This window comes from Salmo salar, chromosome 09 (genome assembly GCF_965601325.2).
Source record: "Salmo salar chromosome 09, fSalSal1, whole genome shotgun sequence".
NCBI classification, from domain to species: domain Eukaryota; kingdom Metazoa; phylum Chordata; class Actinopteri; order Salmoniformes; family Salmonidae; genus Salmo; species Salmo salar.
In genome coordinates, this window is record NC_138299.1 from 71,790,023 (window position 1) to 71,809,808 (window position 19,786).

General features: G+C 47.4%; 1 protein-coding gene across 8 annotated transcripts in view; it reads right to left on the reverse strand.

The window, feature by feature from the left end:
• Positions 1 to 19,786, reverse strand: part of LOC106611650 (transcription factor COE3) — a 96,983-nt gene that overhangs the window by 56,039 nt on the left and 21,158 nt on the right. For all 8 annotated transcript variants that reach the window (XM_014212078.3, XM_014212084.3, XM_014212077.3 and 5 more), the window contains exon 6: positions 18,696 to 18,764. In XM_014212078.3, the coding sequence (XP_014067553.1) occupies positions 18,696 to 18,764 (69 nt within the window). The remainder of the gene's footprint in view (positions 1 to 18,695; positions 18,765 to 19,786) is intronic.

The following is a 19,786-nucleotide window of genomic DNA, read 5'->3' on the forward strand; positions in this document are numbered from 1 at the left end:
GCCTCGCCATGGGAGAAGCATGGGACAGCGTCTGAAATCAGCTGGAGCCAGCGATGTTTCCCAAGAGAAACTTTAGCCACTTCCTCCTCATGCTCCCTCACTCTACAGGGAAAAGCACAACATTCCGGGGTTCGACTCTCTAAATAGATAACACATGTTCCTCTTACGGGCTGGAAGCCAAACCACAGATCATAAAGACAGTGGTACAGTAAATGTTGAACAATGTGTCATCTGTGACAGTATCAGTGGTGTTGACGTCGATTCTGTTTCCGTTTGTGAATTTACCAGCAACCACAACTCTTGGAGAATCATTATTTTCTCACTTTCTGACTTGAGGCTTTATTTGTTTCCTGAATAGGAATAGAAATTGAATCAACCAAACTACCATCAGGGTCTTCCATATAAGTTTATCTTTATCTGCTGAGTGTGAATGCAGCTGTGTCTATAACAGGAGCGAGGGTCAGGGACTCACGGTCTCTCTGTGAGAGGTGGGTAGGAGACACAACAGAGGTAAATCCAGGTTCATTTCTAATCTGCATGTTGAACTAATGTCAATGAGAGGTCTCTGCTAAAACATCTGGGCCGGCAATGTTTCCTCAGGTTGAAAAGGAGCACAAGAACTCTTATGGAAATAAAAGCAGTTGAAATTAAACAGATGACTTCATTATAATAGGAGTACAGAAGTAGCTAAACTAATCAACGTTTGCTGTTATCTACTATTAGCAAATCCAGATGTTGGACCAGGTTCTTTTTTGTCTATCAGAATTAAGAGGCTCCCAGTACAGGTGAGCGAAAAATACCTTGGTCATGTTATAATCTTCTCCGGTTTATTAGACCTAGTGCAACCAAACATTGGTCACCATAGAATACAATTAGATCATGATAGGACAAGGCTTGTCCATACTTCATTACAGGCTTCATATCACATGTTGCCGTCAGCACAATTTCCTTCATATTAAGTGGACATTCCGGAGCTGAGAGTTTTCTGTTGTCTTATTGAGTTGCCAGTGTGTGTGTGTGTGTGTGTGTGTGTGTGTGTGTGTGTGTGTGTGTGTGTGTGTGTGTGTGTGTGTGTGTGTGTGTGTGTGTGTGTGTGTGTGTGTGTGTGTGATGTCAGGAGTGACAGGCTAGGAGAAGCTAATAGTGAGAGTGCTTTCATTAATGACTGACAGCTAAACAGCCAAACCATTAATAATACTTAAGCTTTCGCTTGGGGCCTGTCAGCCAAACACGAATCGATGGATCAATGCCTACACCCACACTGGCCTGTACAAACACACACTTTCTCAGTCTCTCCCCTACTGACACATATACACCAACACGCATACGCACGCATGCATACACACACACACACACACACACACACACACACACACACACACACACACACACACACATCCATGTCCTCTCCAGACTAGGTGTCCCGCTGCCCCTGGCTCTATATTACCGGACGTCTCTCCTCCTGAGGATAAGGGGTTCTAGGTGGAACACAGCGTTGATTTTTACTGGAGATTTTCTTCCCAGCATCTATCCAGGGCTAGAAGAGCTAATTAAGGGGACTGGGTCTGGATCTTTGGATCTTTGATTGGGGCGCTGGGATGTTTTGACAGGTGGGATTAGCGCGGTGTGATTAGGAGGGGGTCCACGTCGAGCTAGCTAAGCTGCCAGTAAGCCCTGCGCCGATGCGGGGAGTAACGCCATGCATGCAGGGGAGATGGACACCCTCAGCCCCCTATGGTACCATGTCTACTGCCTACAGGGCCCTACCTGCACTTCTCTACTCAGGTGTTTGGGAAAGAACTCACTCATGCCAGACGGACCGAGTACACTCTTAGGTTCTAGATAGAACCCTTTTAGAAAAAAAGGTTCTTCGGCTGTCTCCATAGCAGAACCCTTTGAAGAACCCTTTTTGGTTCCAGGTAGAACTGTTTTGGTTCCAGGTAGAACCTTTTGGGGTTCCATGTAGAACCCTTTCCACAGAGGGTTCTACCTGGAACCAAAATGGGGTCTCCTATGGGGACAAGTGAAAAACCCTTTTGGAACCCTTTTATCTGAGAGTGTCGGGAATGGGGAAGTATTTCAATGACTTCATTGCATGTATTTGAACTATGTATTACTTCTGTGTATTTTGTCATTGGCATTAGGTTTCGTGGTTGTTTTGTACTTTACATTTTGTCCATCGCCATCAGCACATAGCGAAAGAAGGCTTTTGGCAAAGCTAAGACAGTTATATGGCTAGGCAGTGAATGTAGCAAACCAGGCTCATGGGTGTCTTCTCAGTGTTGCCGTTAGGCGTTAAATGAACACCTGGCTACAGAGGCTTGGTTCATGTTGTAAGTCAACAACAAACACACCAAGGTTTACTCAGCAGATGGGCTGGAATCAACTGTGGAGAGCAAAATTACCAGAAAAAATAATAAAAATGAACAAATGGTGTGGACAAAGACTATTGTTGGTCTGCTGTGTGTGTGTGTGTGTGTGTGTGTGTGTGTGTGTGTGTGTGTGTGTGTGTGTGTGTGTGTGTGTGTGTGTGTGTGCACAGAGGACATATACATTTGTGCGAGTGAGTCCAGGTGTGTATATGTGTGCTCCCATGTGTTACCACACACACACACACTCACACTCACACACACACACGTGTATTCCCCCGGTGTGTTTGTAATCCCTCATAGAGCCACCTCAGCAGGTGAAGAGCCTCACTAGAGAGGGAGTGACGGGCTATAGGATTAACATTATCTAAAACTCTCCAGCCTCCCAAAGTATCATCCAGCGTGCTTAAGTTAAGGTGCAGGACCGGGGTGATTTGCATAAGTAATTAGCTAATGTGCTGTTCCATTTCTCTCCCATCTGGCTTCATGAGCCAGACCTCATTTCTCAAATTGACAGCCTGGTCTCTATCGCTAGCCACACTGCAACAAGGCGCCCACCAAATTCATTTGTCAACCTTCTCCAGTAATGGGACATTCACCTTGAAAACTCAATTTACCAGAGTCTGTCTGAGGGAAAAAGCCAGAGAATTTTCTCAAAAACACTTTGGGGAGAAAACACAACAAAAGCACGGCTGAGGTTTTGGTACATGACGAGTGTTGAGAGGGGAAAATTGGCAGAGAGGGTGTTGAAGTGGGTTTAACATCGCTTGTTGTTTGTACCGTATAAAGAACATCGAACTGTATAAAGAACAGTAAAACTGTTGGATACATCCAATAATCCACACAATAAGCTATTCATAGAGTCTGATTTTAGAACACTGGATTGGAAATAAAGGTTAGAAATGTGGCTAAAATGACCACCAAATTCCTTGACTCTCTCACTCTCACACACTGCGATTGTTTGTACCTGAACATCTGAATTGAGATATGATGTGTAACAGGAGCTTTCGGAGATAGAGCCCAAGGCAAGAGATTTTTCACACGCAAGTAACAAAGTAGCATTACAGATTCCTAAGGGCATGGGGTATGGACTCTTTATAATGTTCACTAAAGCATAGCGGGCTCTTCCTCGCTCTGTTTTTTGGTGATTTTATCCCGTCTCCACCCACTCCTGGTTATTCTCGTCGGCCCGAGTTGTGACAGGCATGAGCAGGGGTTGGTGGGGGCTGGCGAGAGCGATGCCAGGGTGCTCTGCTCAGGGACTAACTCAGGGAAATGGGCCAAAAAGCCAATCTAATGAAACCCCCCAAATTAATTTTCAGTCTCATCTTTAGCTGGAGGCGGTGTGGAGAGCCGGGGGAGTCTCTCTCTCTCTCTCTCTCTCTCTCTCTCTCTCTCTCTCTCTCTCTCTCTCTCTCTCTCTCTCTCTCTCTCTCTCTCTCTCTCTCTCTCTCTCTCTCTCTCTCTTTCTCTCTCTCATTAAATTCCTTTGTGCGCCGCGCCTGTTCCATGCTCACGGGTGTTAAAATGGCTATTCATTTTGCCAGCTGCCACCCTGGTAGTAAAGGAGAACTGTGACTATGGCGCCAGACCTCTGGGCATCTCTCTCTCACACACACACACACACACACACACACACACACACACACACACACACACACAGGTATTAGCAGTGACCGAACTGACATACAGTGAAGTAGAGCTAAGTAATGTAGCTAGCATAGCATCTTAGTCAAAGATAGCCCTGGCTTGATGTTAAAATCAGTCCAGCACATCCACATATTTCTCTCTGTGCCATTTAGCTGCGCCACTCCCGCGCCACACGCGTCGACCTTGGCGTTCTCCACTGGCGCGGCTGGTGCCATCTGCAGACGGCAGGCTTGGGCAGTAAAGCATCCCGACCCCAAGTTTTTGGGCCCGTTACGCCTCCACCAGGGGCCCGGGCCAGATGGCATTACCCACTAAGAGGGTTTTACTGCAGCTAAAGACGACCGGGCAGAGCCTGCCCGCCTCCCTCCTCCCTGCTCGCTGTGCCAAATGTGCCCCCCTCTACCCCCCTCGCCAACCCACCCAATATTTCAGTCATGATTATCCGGCACCAGACAATCCTTTAAAAGCCAAAAGGACATAACTGGCATAACTGCAACACAGCAAGAACCTGCAGCTGCTGGGATATGAGCAGACCTTCTTATTTAAGCTGCAGAGGAAAGTCCAACTTGTGTTTCACTGGGTTCTGAAACTCACATTGAAGACAGAGTGCTCAGAAACCATGCTAAAACTAACTTTGTACATATTTGTTTCGATACACAAGTGTGGGCACGTACCCATGTGGGCGGACTGACAGACATACCTACAGACATACTAGTTCAGTTGTCTACAGTATTTCACACTCTCACTCGGTGTGAGCCGAGTCATCCCCAGCACAAAATATAGCAAAAATAAAGGGGATGCTTTTTTACTGTATAGGAGAACAGAGCTGACGTGTCTATGGGTTCTGAGAGGACCTGCTGCTGGCTGCTGGTGTAGGGTAGCAAGATGTCTTTTTTTTTGCCAAATAGGAATTCTCTAAAGTAAAACTAAGCTTGACCACATATTGGTAGCTAATATCATTCATTTGCATCCTGGTTGCCCAATGAAAATATTGATTACTGTGACAGAAACAAAGATGCAACGTCCCTGTGGCTCAGTTGGTAGAGCATGGTGTGTGCAACGCCAGGGTTGTGGGTTCGATTCCCTCGGGGGGCCAGTACAAAAAATGCATGAAATGAAATGTATGCATTCACTACTGTAAGTCGCTCTGGATAAGAGCGTCTGCTAAATGACTAAAATGTAAAAAATGTAAAATGTAAGTCTCAACTGCTATAATGCCTTTATATAACGCTTTATACGAGTGTGTAACAATCATACAAATTGGTCAATGTTCAACCTAAATTAGTTGTAAATACATTTGGAGCGTGTGTGTTCGAACGTGCGCGTGTTCTCATTGGGTTTACCCAGCTCCTTCCCAGTGTACCAGTGGTCCCAGGCCCTGATTAGAGGATTAATAGAGGGCCTGCTGAGCTGAGGAGCTCTGTGTATTGACTGCAGGGAACACACTCTGCTCCCAAATCCCTCCTCCCCAGAGCCCCTGCCTTAAACCTCCACTCTGCCCACCGCTCACCTGTCTGTGTGTGTCTTTGTTTTTTGATTGTATGTGTGTATGTGCGTGTGTGGTAGAGGGAAAATGCATCCTGTGTTTGTGAATACAGTCAGGGCATGCTACAGAGGCTGCTCTGCTCACTGGACTTTACATCACCAAGTAGTAGGGTGGGGTTGTTTTGGACTCTGCTTCATGACATGATTGATTTTCTTTCAGCGAGTCAACCATAGAGGTCTCCCCAGGAGATCTGAGCTGGGGGTGGAGGTCAGGAGGAACTAGAGTGATAGGTACGTGTACGTGTGTGTGTGTGTGTGTGTGTGTGTGTGTGTGTGTGTGTGTGTGTGTGTGTGTGTGTGTGTGTGTGTGTGTGTGTGTGTGTGTGCGTGCGTGTGTACATTTTCCTTATTTCATCATCATTATTATAATCAAGACAAGTACTACTAGCTTTGCATGAAGCTGTTATTGTCGACATAAGCAGCGATGCTATTTTAACAACGATAACATTTTCTATTATTTCATCTTTTCATTAATGCTAAAGTACTTTGGAATATCCATCTGTACTCATGTAGTACAGTACACTAGAGCCTGTCTAAGTTTTGTGTATTGTGTCTGCCATGCTCCCAAACCGAAAGGCTACTCTGCACCACTTTGCCTCTCAGATCCCAATGATCAATGTCTTACAAGACGACATGTTTGCACTAAGGGGCACAAAGCCCGTGTTGGAGCCCAGATCGCTGAAGCAGACGGACGAGACGCAGCGCAGACAAATTACTCCGCTTAACCCAATCCCGGCACATGTAGCACATCTCTCCCTAGATTTGTCAAGGCTTCGTCCTCTGTCAGCTATTATCCACTTTATTTCATTCTAGGGATCAAATTTGTATCCAGTTAGGCCTCTCATCTCTAACTCAAAGGGAATAAATAAAACTAGACTTTATTGCGCAGCACCCAGAAACAAGAAAAGGGGGGAACGGGAGAAGAAAAAAAGAGAAAAAAAATCTCCAATTAATTCGGATCAAGTCAATAACACTGTAATATTTATGAAGGCTGGAAGCCAGCCTGCCCTAAAACCCAAACTCCAGCAATCCTGAATTATAAATTGGTATTGATTTGTGTTGTGGGTGAGTGTGTGTGTGTGTGTGTGTGTGTGTGTGTGTGTGTGTGTGTGTGTGTGTGTGTGTGTGTGTGTGTGTGTGTGTGTGTGTGTGTGTGTGTGTGTGTGTGTGTGTGTGAATCCCTTTGTGAAGAGGGATAAACGTGTAGACAAGATGGCTGAAGGTCTACTGTATGTATACACTGTATATATGGGTTTGATACGTTTTCTAAGCGTTTTTTAAGCGTTTGTCTATATGTTTATGACTGAGTGCATTCTGTATGAGTGTATGTTATTGACACTGTAGCCAATCCATTTAGTTTGTTATGTCTGTGTTTTTTTGTGTGTGTTTTCATGTCTATGTGTGTGTGTGTGTGTGTGTGTGTGTGTGTGTGTGTGTGTGTGTGTGTGTGTGTGTGTGTGTGTGTGTGTGTGTGTGTGTGTGTGTGTGTGTGTGTGTGTGTGTGTGTGTGTGGTGAAAGCAATAGGGTCTCATCCTGCCCCGGCATCAGAGTTGCATCAAATATAGATGATCCTGCATCCCCTGCGAGATATGTACACAGTGCATAACAAAGTGTTGATTCACACACACACAAAGAGCCAAACCTTAGAAACAACAGGATTTCAACTGTCATTACCCCACACCGCTAACAAACTCAACTTGGTAGACAACCTATAGTGGGAATACTGTATAGAATTCCAGTTTGTGCAATAAAGATATATAATATGATGGTTTGGTTTATGATTGATCAACTGCCTCCCTGACTGTTTTCTCCCCAGTTAATATGTCTTTGGCAGATTCCGCAACTACTCTTTCACGTGAGCATATCATCGCTCGGTGAAATGTTTCTATGTAATATCGCTGGTGGATTTGTTTTGTGATGTTATTCTGCGTGGTTTGACGGGTTAGGCCCTATGAGAGGTAAGTGTAAGAAATATAAACATTGGGAAAAAGTTTGTAAGCTGATCATCAATTCTAATTCCTTGGGCGGCGTCTGTGTGATGATCCTGTGCGCCGGTGTTACCGATGAGCCCTGTGGACTCGGACTGTTTACGGTGATGTAATGGATCTCCCTGTGTGCTCGCTCTCTCTCGCTCTTACTCTCTCGTGGCCGGCCCCTCTCCTGCGACCCTCCTCATATCAAATCTCGGAATCTTTATATAGAAATCAATACCCTCTTAATCTGCTCCTCTTTGTCCCTGCCTCCCTCCATCCATCCTTCTTTTCCTCCGTCCTCCCCCCATCCTGTCTCATTCTCACTCCCTCAAGCCACGACTCTTCTCCACCCAGCCACCCCCCCCCAACTCAGCCACCTCTCCCTCCCTCCTCATCCACACCACCACTTTTCTCCACTCAGCCACCCCCAACTCCTCCCTCCTCATCCACACTCTTCTTTTCATCCATCCAGTGATTCACTCCCTCCTTTCCTTCTTCCCTTGAACTGCTGTGGCTGGTTTGGGCATGCCGCGTCCAGATTGCATCCTCACACTATGAAAAAAAAAAACAAAGGCTGATAAACGAAACCTGCTTGCTGATGAAACGAACTACCCTCCATTGCAGACTGACCTAAATAATCTGAGGGGTTCTTCCCCACGTTAGATATTCATAAAGGTGAATGCATGCTCCAGCTATGAAGGTTAAGTGTCTTGCTCAAGGGTGAAAACCAACAACAGACAACTCTCATTTTCAAGTGAAACAATGTTTCAAGAGCTACACTGTATATCAGAGGTGTTAAATACAACCTGAGGGCTGTGAGCTGTTATGAATGGTTATAGCAAGCATGCATTATAAACAAGCAGCTCTTATCCTGCATCAAATTGCCTCACATCTGTTTGGCAGGACTGGGCTCGTGGATGGACCGACTTAATTAGCCACACCACACTCCTCCTCCTGATTAAACCACCCGAGTGTGTGTGTGTGTGTGTGTGTGTGTGTGTGTGTGTGTGTGTGTGTGTGTGTGTGTGTGTGTGTGTGTGTGTGTGTGTGTGTGTGTGTGGTGTGTGTGTGTGTGTGTGTGTGTGTGTGTGTGTGTCAGTGGGGTTTAGAAGGAATGGAGGGTTATCTGTGCATTCTTAATTGGGGAAACACTCGGGTGATTAGCGTGCGAGAGAGAGAGAGAGAGAGAGAGAGAGAGAGAGAGAGAGAGAGAGAGAGAGAGAGAGAGAGAGAGAGAGAGAGAGAGAGAGAGAGAGAGAGAGACCATCTTGGGGGAGGGGAGTTGGCCGATATCAAAGGTGAATACATTCATGATAGGAAGATGCTGCTGCGCCATGGTTTCACAATCAGCTGAGTTGAAGATGGGGGGGGCTATCTTCCATGGCACATATATCAATGGGCAGATCAGAGCCAAACCACATATTGGGTTGAGGTAAAGGACTGGGAAGGGAAGGGAGGAGCAGGTGGGTGTTTGGGGTGCGAAGGCATCCCAGCTAAGCCTGGGCTGTTGAGTCGATGGTGGGGCTGGGAGTGGAGGGCTCGGTGAGGGGTCCCCGGCGGTGTTTACAGATTACATCCCACCCCGTGTTGGTTCTTTGAAAGCCACAGGAGGCAGCGGTATGTCAACAGCAGGATCAAGAAACAGGGATCGATAGCTTTTCTCTCACCGACGAGTAGTAAGGGGATAATGGCAGCATTAGTGACAAGCAGGCGCTGGGGGGCGGGGAGGGGGGGGGGGGGGGGGCTTAGCGGCTAGCAGGTCTTGGTAGGGGGGCCCTGTCAGGACCAGGGATTTTCCCAGTTCCCATGCCCCCACATGGAGCGCTGCTCTGGGTGGGAAGGTGGATAGGAGTCGGTGCCTGGGAGGCGTGGCTGGATCTGTTTGTGAAGAGAGTCAGTGTGTCGATGGGTGGGTTCCAATTAGGGCTCAATCCCATTTCAGTTAACTATACCTATCCAGAACATTCAGATCCACAACAGAGAGTAAACAAGGACGGAGGTAAGGGGAATGAGTTAGTATCCTAAAACAAACGGTGAATGATATCTTTTCCCCTCTGGTGAATAGGTTTATGGGCAACCTTGGGCCAGTGCACACTTCGCAGCGCATCACATCAGCCATGCTCAGCCCTGGGGGCCCGCTGGAGGCCCTGGCTCCACCCCGGCCTGATGGAACCACCCAGACGGATATTACCACAGGCTGTGAACACTAAGACAGGTAGCGAAACACCCCTTCTGTTCCCAACCGCCTGCCAACAGGGTGACTTGGCAGCTTCCGAGCCCCCATTCAACAGAGGGAGAGTGAAGTGTGTTATACTCACAGAGCCTTTGGGTTTTAAGGGACTGGAAAACCCTCCTCTGAATGGTAAATGGAGGATGATTGTTTAATGGCAACATCTGTATTTGAATAACTGCTCGAGGAGCTTCAGCCTCCTTGAGGAAAATGCAAAGATTCAATAAGTTAGAGAGTCATGCAGGTTGGATATGAGTAGTGGTTCTCCTCGGGGAATCAAAGCCAAGAGAGAGGTAGGAATAATGACCTGTTTTTGTGGGAGCATTGTTCACCAGAGGCAGCTAGTCGTATCATATCATCCCGGGGTAGAGTGCGACCGTGGCTGTGATTGTGTGGGTTTCTATTTGGGGAGCTGTAGTGTGTGGGGGTGTGTGTGTGTGTGTGTGTGTGTGTGTGTGTGTGTGTGTGTGTGTGTGTGTGTGTGTGTGTGTGTGTGTGTGTGTGTGTGTTGGAATAGATACCCTGCTGAAAGGCGAGAGGGGTGAACCACAAACACTGGCGCTGATATTTCCCTCTTACCCTGTGGAGCAGTTGTCAAGGTCATCTGGGCGAACCCTGACACAAGCACATAAATATATGAGCGCACACACACACTAACACATTTACACACACACACACACACACACACACACACACAAAGTAGAAGTCGAGGAGCAACTAGAAGGTGTAAGGTAATATGGCTAGCTACTGTATCATTTGAATTAAGGAGAAGAGACAACAAACAACTTCACGTTGAGAGTTTTTGCATCTCTTAGCAGAGCCCGAGGGGTGGTAGTCATTGGATAGGATTACAGTACTGTAAACACACTGCAGGTACCTCACACACATACACACACGCGCCTCACTGTGGCAACTGACCCATTTCCCCTGTCCCCAGTGCTAGTCTTGCCACCATCGGTCAGTAGACCAAACTAAATTCTTGCCAAAAATAGAACATAAATCTATGGCCCGAGAGGATGACGTCTACCTCTCTCTCTCCCTCCTTCTCTTAAAGACCGTTTGGGTTCATGAAAGTGGTGAGGGAGCAGCGGTTGGCCGTCCCCCTTTGTGTGAGTGACGGGATATACTGAATAATTGAACCAGAAGACCAGGCCACCAACAGTCCCCCATCCATATTTTACACCTACACCACAGTCTCCGACCCCCCACCCCCTGAACACACACACACACACCCCTGAGTCTCACTCCCCCCCAACCACCACCCCTGATATAGCCTAACAGCACCTTTATAAGGCCGAAACACAAAAGATACCACAAAGCAACGCTACCCACAACGCAACACCAGACAAGGTGTTCTCCATAATGCCAATGTGATAAAAAGCCGTTAAAACAACGTCGACACAGGGGCAACTGCCTTCAATAACATACATAAAGCCCAATGCAAAATCATGTAATAGCAGTTGGCCCCTTGTATCTGTACCTGTCTCCTCAAAACATAACCCCGGACAAACAACCCATAAAATCTGACAACGATCCCCTCCCCAACCTGGCAACCCCTTCCTCTCTCTCAGTCCTGACTCATTCCACCATCCCACTTCCCAACCTGGCAACCCCTTCCTCTCTCTCGGTCCTGACTCATCCCACCATCCCACTCCCCAACCTTGCAAACCCCTTCCTCTCTCTCAGTCCTGACTCATTCCACCATCCCACTCCCCAACCTGGCAACCCCTTCCTCTCTCTCGGTCCTGACTCATCCCACCATCCCACTCCCCAACCTTGCAAACCCCTTCCTCTCTCTCGGCCCTGACTCATTCCACCATCCCACTCCCCAACCTGGCAACCCCTTCCTCTCTCTCGGTCCTGACTCATCCCACCATCCCACTCCCCAACCTTGCAAACCCCTTCCTCTCTCTCGGCCCTGACTCATCCCACCCTCCCACTCCCCAACCTGGCAACCCCTTCCTCTCTCTCAGTCCTGACTCATTCCACCATCCCACTCCCCAACCTGGCAACCCCTTCCTCTCTCTCGGCCCTGACTCATCGCACCCTCCCACTCCCCAACCTGGCAACCCCTTCCTCTCTCTCAGTCCTGACTCATTCCACCATCCCACTCCCCAACCTGGCAACCCCTTCCTCTCTCTCGGTCCTGACTCATCCCACCATCCCACTCCCCAACCTTGCAAACCCCTTCCTCTCTCTCAGTCCTGACTCATTCCACCATCCCACTCCCCAACCTGGCAACCCCTTCCTCTCTCTCGGTCCTGACTCATCCCACCATCCCACTCCCCAACCTTGCAAACCCCTTCCTCTCTCTCGGCCCTGACTCATCCCACCCTCCCACTCCCCAACCTGGCAACCCCTTCCTCTCTCTCAGTCCTGACTCATTCCACCATCCCACTCCCCAACCTGGCAACCCCTTCCTCTCTCTTGGCCCTGACTCATCCCACCATCCCACTTCCAGAACCTCATCTTTTTTTTCTTCTTTCAATTTCTACCCGGGCTGCCGAGTAATGTCCTGCTTTTATTGTAAATCTATACTCTTAATCTGGCCGGCTCTGATGTGCTCGCTGGCCGATCAATAGGCTGCGATTGCTGGAAAGAGTCCGGGGAGGCTGATAACCCCATCACCCCCCGCGGAGTTAACCCTCACTGGAGGTTGTCAGTCAGTCCAGCACCTGGAAACGTGCATGCATGCATGCATACACACATAAATATTGGTGTTTGCTAATACCCGTCCACACAGATTGAGTGTACAAAACATTAGGAACACCTGCTCTTGCCATGATAGACTGACCAGGTAAATCCAGCTGAAAGCTATGCTCCCTTATTAATGTCACTTGTTAAATCCACTTCAATCAGTGTAGATGAAGGGGAGGAGACAGGTTAAAGAAGGGTTTTTAAGCCTTGAGACAATTGAGCCATTGATTGTGTATGTGTGCCATTCAGAGGGTGAATTGGCAATACAAAATATTTAATTGACTTTAAACTGGGTATGGTAGTAGGTGCCAGGCTCGCCGGTTGAGTGTGTCAAGAACCGCAACGATGCTGGGTTTTTCACATCTTTATCAAGAATGGTTCACCACCCAAAGGACATCCAGCCAACTTGATACAACTGTGGGAAGCACTGGAGTCAACATGGACCACAAGCATTTCGCTACACTCGCATTAACATCTGCTAACCATGTGTATGTGACAAATAAATTTGATTTGACCAGCATCCCTTTCGACACCTTGTAGTCCACGCCTCGACGAATTGAGGCTGCTCTGAGGGCAAAAGTGGGTGCAACTCAATATTAGGAAGGTGTTCCTAATGTTTTGTACACTCAGTGTATATCCACACGTTAACAGATGTCTGCATCTGAGAGATGACATGACTTTTGCTTTAAATCTCCAGAGTAAAACTGATCATATGAAAAACGAGGAGGCTTCAATATATACAGTATATGAGATCTATTTCCAGGAGAGCTTTCATAACTCCCCATCGACTGGTACAACCAATGATGGACAGCTTCCCAAGCCACTAATAAACAGTAACCGACACCAACAGAGACAGCCCTAAACAAATGTCCATTGACAGACTGTAGGGGATGGCTAGTGGTTCGTACTATAGAACAGATCATGGAAAGCGATGAGGGGTGGGGGGTGGGGGGTGGGGAGAGAAGGGTATGACTCCCATGTCCAGAAGGTCCATTAAGGTAAGAGGGTGAAGGGAGATAGGGGAGATAGGAGGAGACAAGGAGGGGTTAGGGCCCGTGTGGTCTATACTGAGTAATTAGCCACTGGTCCCCCAGTAAGCTCTGACAGTCTGGAAATTTATGGTCCCACTCATGGAACTGGCCCGGCCATCTAATTGCAATATTAGCTTGTAATAACACCTGTTTTAATGGCCACAGGCCAATATTTCACCACGCCCAATTGGAGCTTTCTGCTTGCCTCGGCACGATTTTCCCCATCAAATGGCAGCACTGGAAACAAACTGCTTCCTGGTTTTAGATGGAGGTCCCACCTCAGAGTGCAACCTCCATTTTGTCTGCCAACCAAATGTATCCCCTAGCCATCCCTTATGCTGGATATAGGTGCAAGTGTGTATGTCCAATGTGATATGTCATAGAGAAGGCATGTAAGACGTGCATAAGACATGAATAATGTATAATGATCACGAGAGAAAGAGGACATCGTCACCACACCAAACTAAATAAAGTTCCTGCAATTTCATCATTTTATATTCAAATGCTTGCTATATAGGGAGTGTGTGTGCACTTGCATACATTTAATCATGTGTGTGTGTGCACGCGCGTGTGTGTGTGTGGGTTAGCGTTTATCAGCGATAATCCGAGGAGAGGTGGTAAAAGATGCAGAGCAGAATCAGAGTTTGATTTACAGGGTCTTCGGATCATTTGAAACCGAGGCGCCTGTGTGTGTGTGTGTGTGTGTGTGTGTGTGTGTGTGTGTGTGTGTGTGTGTGTGTGTGTGTGTGTGTGTGTGTGTGGAAGGGGCCATGAATTGCTGGCATTAACCACTTTACAGTGGCGACTGATAGGGGTGATTTGCATTGCGGGTCACCAATAGCAACCCTCCACCCACCCTGGCTAACTGTTTTATCTGTTGGTTAAGTAGCTTGAGGCTGCGTCCTCATAAATCCTGTATCTCTTAATAGGGCACTAAAATGCAGTGATATGGGCCGTCCGGCACTAAATCATGAGCCAGGCTTGTCGCTGGTAAACATTTTGGAATTGTTTGGGTGGGGTGTAACGAGCGCTGCGATGTAGCGGGGGGGCGGGGGTGACCACTGACACACACACTCTAGTTGAGGATGATATGGCACGGGGACATTCCTGCAGATTTCTACCCAAGGATATGCCTATTGGGACAGGATATGTATTTGTGTGATGCATGCAAGTGTGTGTGGTGTGTAGTCCTGCATGTGTGTGGCAGTGGAGGCTCCTCAGAAGAGGAAGGGGAGGACCATCCTCCTATCCTTTTTGATACAACTATACTAAATATATTCACATCACCAAATAATTGATTAAAACACACTGTTTTGCAATTAAGGTCTTGTGTAGCCGGAGGACAACTAGCTTCTGTCCTCCTCTGGGTACATTGACTTCAATACAAAACCGGAGGCGGCTCATGGTTCTCACCCTCTTCCATAGACTTACACAGTAATTATGACAACTTCTGGAGGACGTCCTCCAACCTATCGGAGCTCTTGCATCATGAACTGACATTTTGTCCACCCAATCAAAAGATCAGTAAATACACTGCTCAAAAAAATAAAGGAAACACTTAAACAACACAATGCAACTCCAAGTCAATCACACTTCTGTGAAATCAAACTGTCCACTTAGGAAGCAACACTGATTGACAATAAATTTCACATGCTGTTGTGCAAATGGAATAGACAACAGGTGGAAATTATAGGCAATTAGCAAGACACCCCCAATAAAGGAGTGGTTCTGCAGGTGGTGACCACAGACCACTTCTCAGTTCCTATGCTTCCTGGCTGGTGTTTTGGTCACTTTTGAATGCTGGCGGTGCTTTCACTCTAGTGGTAGCACACTACAGCCTGATCCAACTTTGATGTAATGTCCTTAAAACAAGTCAAAATGAGGCTCAGTAGTGTGTGTGGCCTCCACATGCCTGTATGACCTCCCTTCAACGTCTGGGCATGCTCCTGATGAGGTGGCGGATGGTCTCCTGAGGGATCTCCTCCCAGACCTGGACTAAAGCATCCGCCAACTCCAGGACAGTCTGTGGTGCAACGTGGCATTGGTAGATGGAGCGAGACATGATGTCCCAGATGTGCTCAATTGGATTCAGGTATGGGGAACGGGCGGGCCAGTCCATAGCATCAATGCCTTCCTCTTGCAGGAACTGCTGACACACTCCAGCCACATGAGGTCTAGCATTGTCTTGCATTAGGAGGAACCCAGGGCCAACCGCACCAGCATATGGTCTCACAAGGGGTCTGAGGATCTCATCTCGGTACATAATGGCAGTCAGGCTACCTCTGGCGAGCACATGGAGGGCTGTGCGGCCCCCCAAAGAAATGCCACCCCACACCATGACTGACCCACCGCCAAACCAGTCATGCTGGAGGATGTTGCAGGCAGCAGAACGTTCTCCACGGCGTCTCCAGACTGTCACGTCTGTCACATGTGCTCAGTGTGAACCTGCTTTCATCTGTGAAGAGCACAGGGCGCCAGTGGCGAATTTGCCAATCTTGGTGTTCTCTGGCAAATGCCAAACGTCCTGCACGGTGTTGGGCTGTAAGCACAACCCCCACCTGTGGACGTCGGGCCCTCATACCAGCCTCATGGAGTCTGTTTCTGACCGTTTGAGCACACATGCACATTTGTGGCCTGGAGGAGGTCATTTTGCAGGGCTCTGGCAGTGCTCCTCCTTGCACAAAGGCGGAGGTAGCGGTCCTGCTGCTGGGTTGTTGCCCTCCTACAGCCTCCTCCACGTCTCCTGATGTACTGGCCTGTCTCCTGGTAGCGCCTCCATGCTCTGGACACTACGCTGACAGACACAGCAAACCTTCTTGCCACAGCTCGCATTGATGTGCCATCCTGGATGAGCTGCACTACCTGAGCCACTTGTGTGGGTTGTAGACTCCGTCTCATGCTACCACTAAAGTGAAAGCACCGCCAGCATTCAAAAGTGACCAAAACATCAGCCAGGAAGCATTGGAACTGAGAAGTGGTCTGTGGTTACCACCTGCAGAACCACTCCTTTATTGGGGGTGTCTTGCTAATTGCCTATAATTTCCACCTGTTGTCTATTCCATTTGCACAACAGCATGTGACATTTATTGTCAATCAGTGTTGCTTCCTAAGTGGACAGTTTGATTTCACAGAAGTGTGATTGACTTGGAGTTACATTGTGTTGTTTAAGTGTTCCCTTTATTTTTTGGAGCAGTATATTAGCTAGGTAATATCTTTACATTAAAAACCAAAGTCTGTCAGATTTCCACTCATTCCAATTAATGTAATACCCCTTGATCTTCAAGAATAGGACTTGGAAATATAGATTAGCCAAAATTGTTTTACCTGAGCATAATATTTTTTTACAATCAGTCGGGGTCTCAACTTACTGTTGAGAGTTAGAATAGTAGGATACACAAGGTGCACTTTAGAAATGTGGTTGTGCATCAGCAGTTTTTCTCTTGTTATGTCAGTTACTGATAATCACTCAATTAGCCATGTCAGGTAACTATTTTTAGATTTGTAAAATAGTCTTACCTGCTATCTAAACTTGTATTAATCATGGCCGAATACTGACAGGGCACACAGGGCATGTGCCCAGGAGCCCTGACCTCGAGGGGGCCCCCATTGATGTTGTTAGTCACTGTCACTCAAATATCATTAACATGGCATAAGTCATAGCAAAATGTATAGAATAGTAGGTAATTAGCTTTCTCTCTGCTGTCAAGAGGGGGGCGACTAAAGTGTTTTGCCCGCGAGGTGGGGGGGCCCCTCATCCAAATCTCACTTAGGGCCCTCAAAAGGTTAGGGCCGGCCCTGAATCAGTCACCCAACCAAGGCAGGGCCCCCCAGTTACCCACATGGGCCCCCTACCTCCTCTCCTCCCCCCATCTGATGATTAGCAGAGCGGCAGCATGTCATCTACACTTATTGACAGCGGGCTCCTGTGGTTGGTTGCAGTCAAAAAAGTCTACACTGTGCAGCTGTTGCTAGAGCGCATTTTTCACTGGCTGTCCACTGATCGCAAAAACAATGATTGATAGGCAGCTTAAGCTTCTTCAATTTAACCATTATTGGGATAAAATACACAAATACAATTGTAAACAGCCATCCACAACCACCACAATCCGAAGCCTAAGGCGCAAATAGCTAAATGAGAGAGCAGCAGTGTGATTCACATCAATGAGAGATGTAAATAAGTGATATCCGTATCGCCCGTAGGCTACACCACTGCTTTCGTCCTCCAAACGTTTATTCAAGTTGGATAATCTTTGGATACCAACAGCAGTCACACCATTGGAAGACATAGCTTGGACTGTAGCCTATAAAAGCCTATTCCTGCTCTGTTCACGCGATCCATCAAACACATTTGGTGTCAATCATAGTGGTCTCTACCTTGTGGTCAGACTTGCTCAGGAATAACTTTTTCAATGCTGACTCAAATGTCATTGAGAAAACAAAGATGTCAAAGATGTTTAGTCAAACATCCTTTCTGAATATAAAAGTAATCCTGTAAGTAATCATTTAGTTTTTGAAAAGTATCTGTAATGTGATTACAATATTATTGCTGGTAATGTAAGGAATTACAGCTAGTGTTTTTTTTGGGGGGGTAATCCATTACTCACCAACCATGGCTAGAGGTCTGACTAAAGACAATAGCATGAGATTTACTGAGATCTTAACCTGATCTAGGAAAACAAGGTGTGACATGATCTCTGTAGCTTTAGACTGTTACTCCTACCACAGGCAGCAAGAGGTAAGAAGACATGTCTGTATGTGTGTGTTTATATGTGTGTGTGTGTGTGTGTGTGTGTGTGTGTGTGTGTGTGTGTGTGTGTGTGTGTGTGTGTGTGTGTGTGTGTGTGTGTGTGTGTGTGTGTGTGTGTGTGTGTGTGTGTGTGTGTGTGTGTGTGTGTGTGTGTGTGTGTTTGTTGTGACTCTGTATATGTGGATCACTGGTTTCCAAGCTTCCAGCTCTCCTGTCCCCTGGCCATTCTCCAAGCTCAGTCTAACGAGCCAACATGGATTTGGTAATGACCCTTGTGCCCTCAGAGGCCACTACTGTCCTTCTGGAGGAGGTCAGTATACCCCAGCCAGCCTGACAGGCCCAATGATAGACACAACCACGAAGGCTTGGTCTTGCTTACCTGCTTGGTCCCACCGCTTGCCTGCTTTGTGGCTGTGAAAGAAAGGAGTGGAACAAAAGGAGTGTGTCCTTACCTGTCAATGATGACTGGGTCGGAGGGCGTCTCGTTGCGGTTTCCACAGCTCTTCTTGTCACAACAACGACTAGGAAAAAAAATACAAAAGACAATTCGCTATCACACTTAGGTTTACTAAAAACATTTATAATCATTTGTTACTAGAGTTGCTGGACGGTCTCTGGTAACAGTGGGCATACAGCGGACTACGGAGTCAGAGAGGAACCATGTGCAATCTGCTATCCCCCTTCTCCCCCATCCCCCCACCTCGACCCACGCTCCAGCTGGGCAGGGCTCCAGCCAAGGTCACTCAGCGACTCGCTGACAGTTTGGACAGCGCCCAGAGATGGCCTGGCCGGCCCGGTGCTGAGCCACCTCCATCCTGCCCCCGTGCCATCACCCCTGCCACACCGCCATGGCCACCCTGGCCTTGCCCAGGTCTGTGCCGCTGCCCCTCTGCCCCTGCCCAACTGCTCATGTGGTGGCATGCCGTTTCAGAAAAGGGGGTGTGAATTCAGCTAAATGTGCTCTTCTGGTTGGTCGCCATGCGATGGTGGACAATGAGGATCAGTTTCCCAATCATTCTGATTCAGTCTAGTGTAACAACAGCACAGTGCAAAGAGAGTTTTTCAGTTTTTCCATTTGATGGTAGTGGTATACTTTCTAGTAGTTTAGCAGTTCATTCAGTGTCAATTACATTGCATTCAGGAATTGAATTTGGATTCAATATACGCCTTTTGTACATTAACATTCAAAATTCTTTGTTTCATGCAGTGACTCAAATGTATTTTATTTAACTAGGCAAGTCAGTTAAGAACAAATTCGTATTTACAATGACAGCCTACCCCGGCCAAACCCTCCCCTAAACTGGACGATGCTGGGTCAATTGTGTGCCGCCCTATGGGACGCCCGTTGTGATACAGCCAGGGATCGAACCTGGGTCTGTAGTGACGCCTCTAACACTGCGATGTGAAATTGAAATGGGAGTCCTGATTTTGCAGGTTGTTAACAGTAACTAAGGTCCCATTTTAAATATAAATGTGTTATTCAAAAGATAATTGAAACCAACCCTCTTATTCTTCAAAATTATTCATATTGCATGACCTGCCG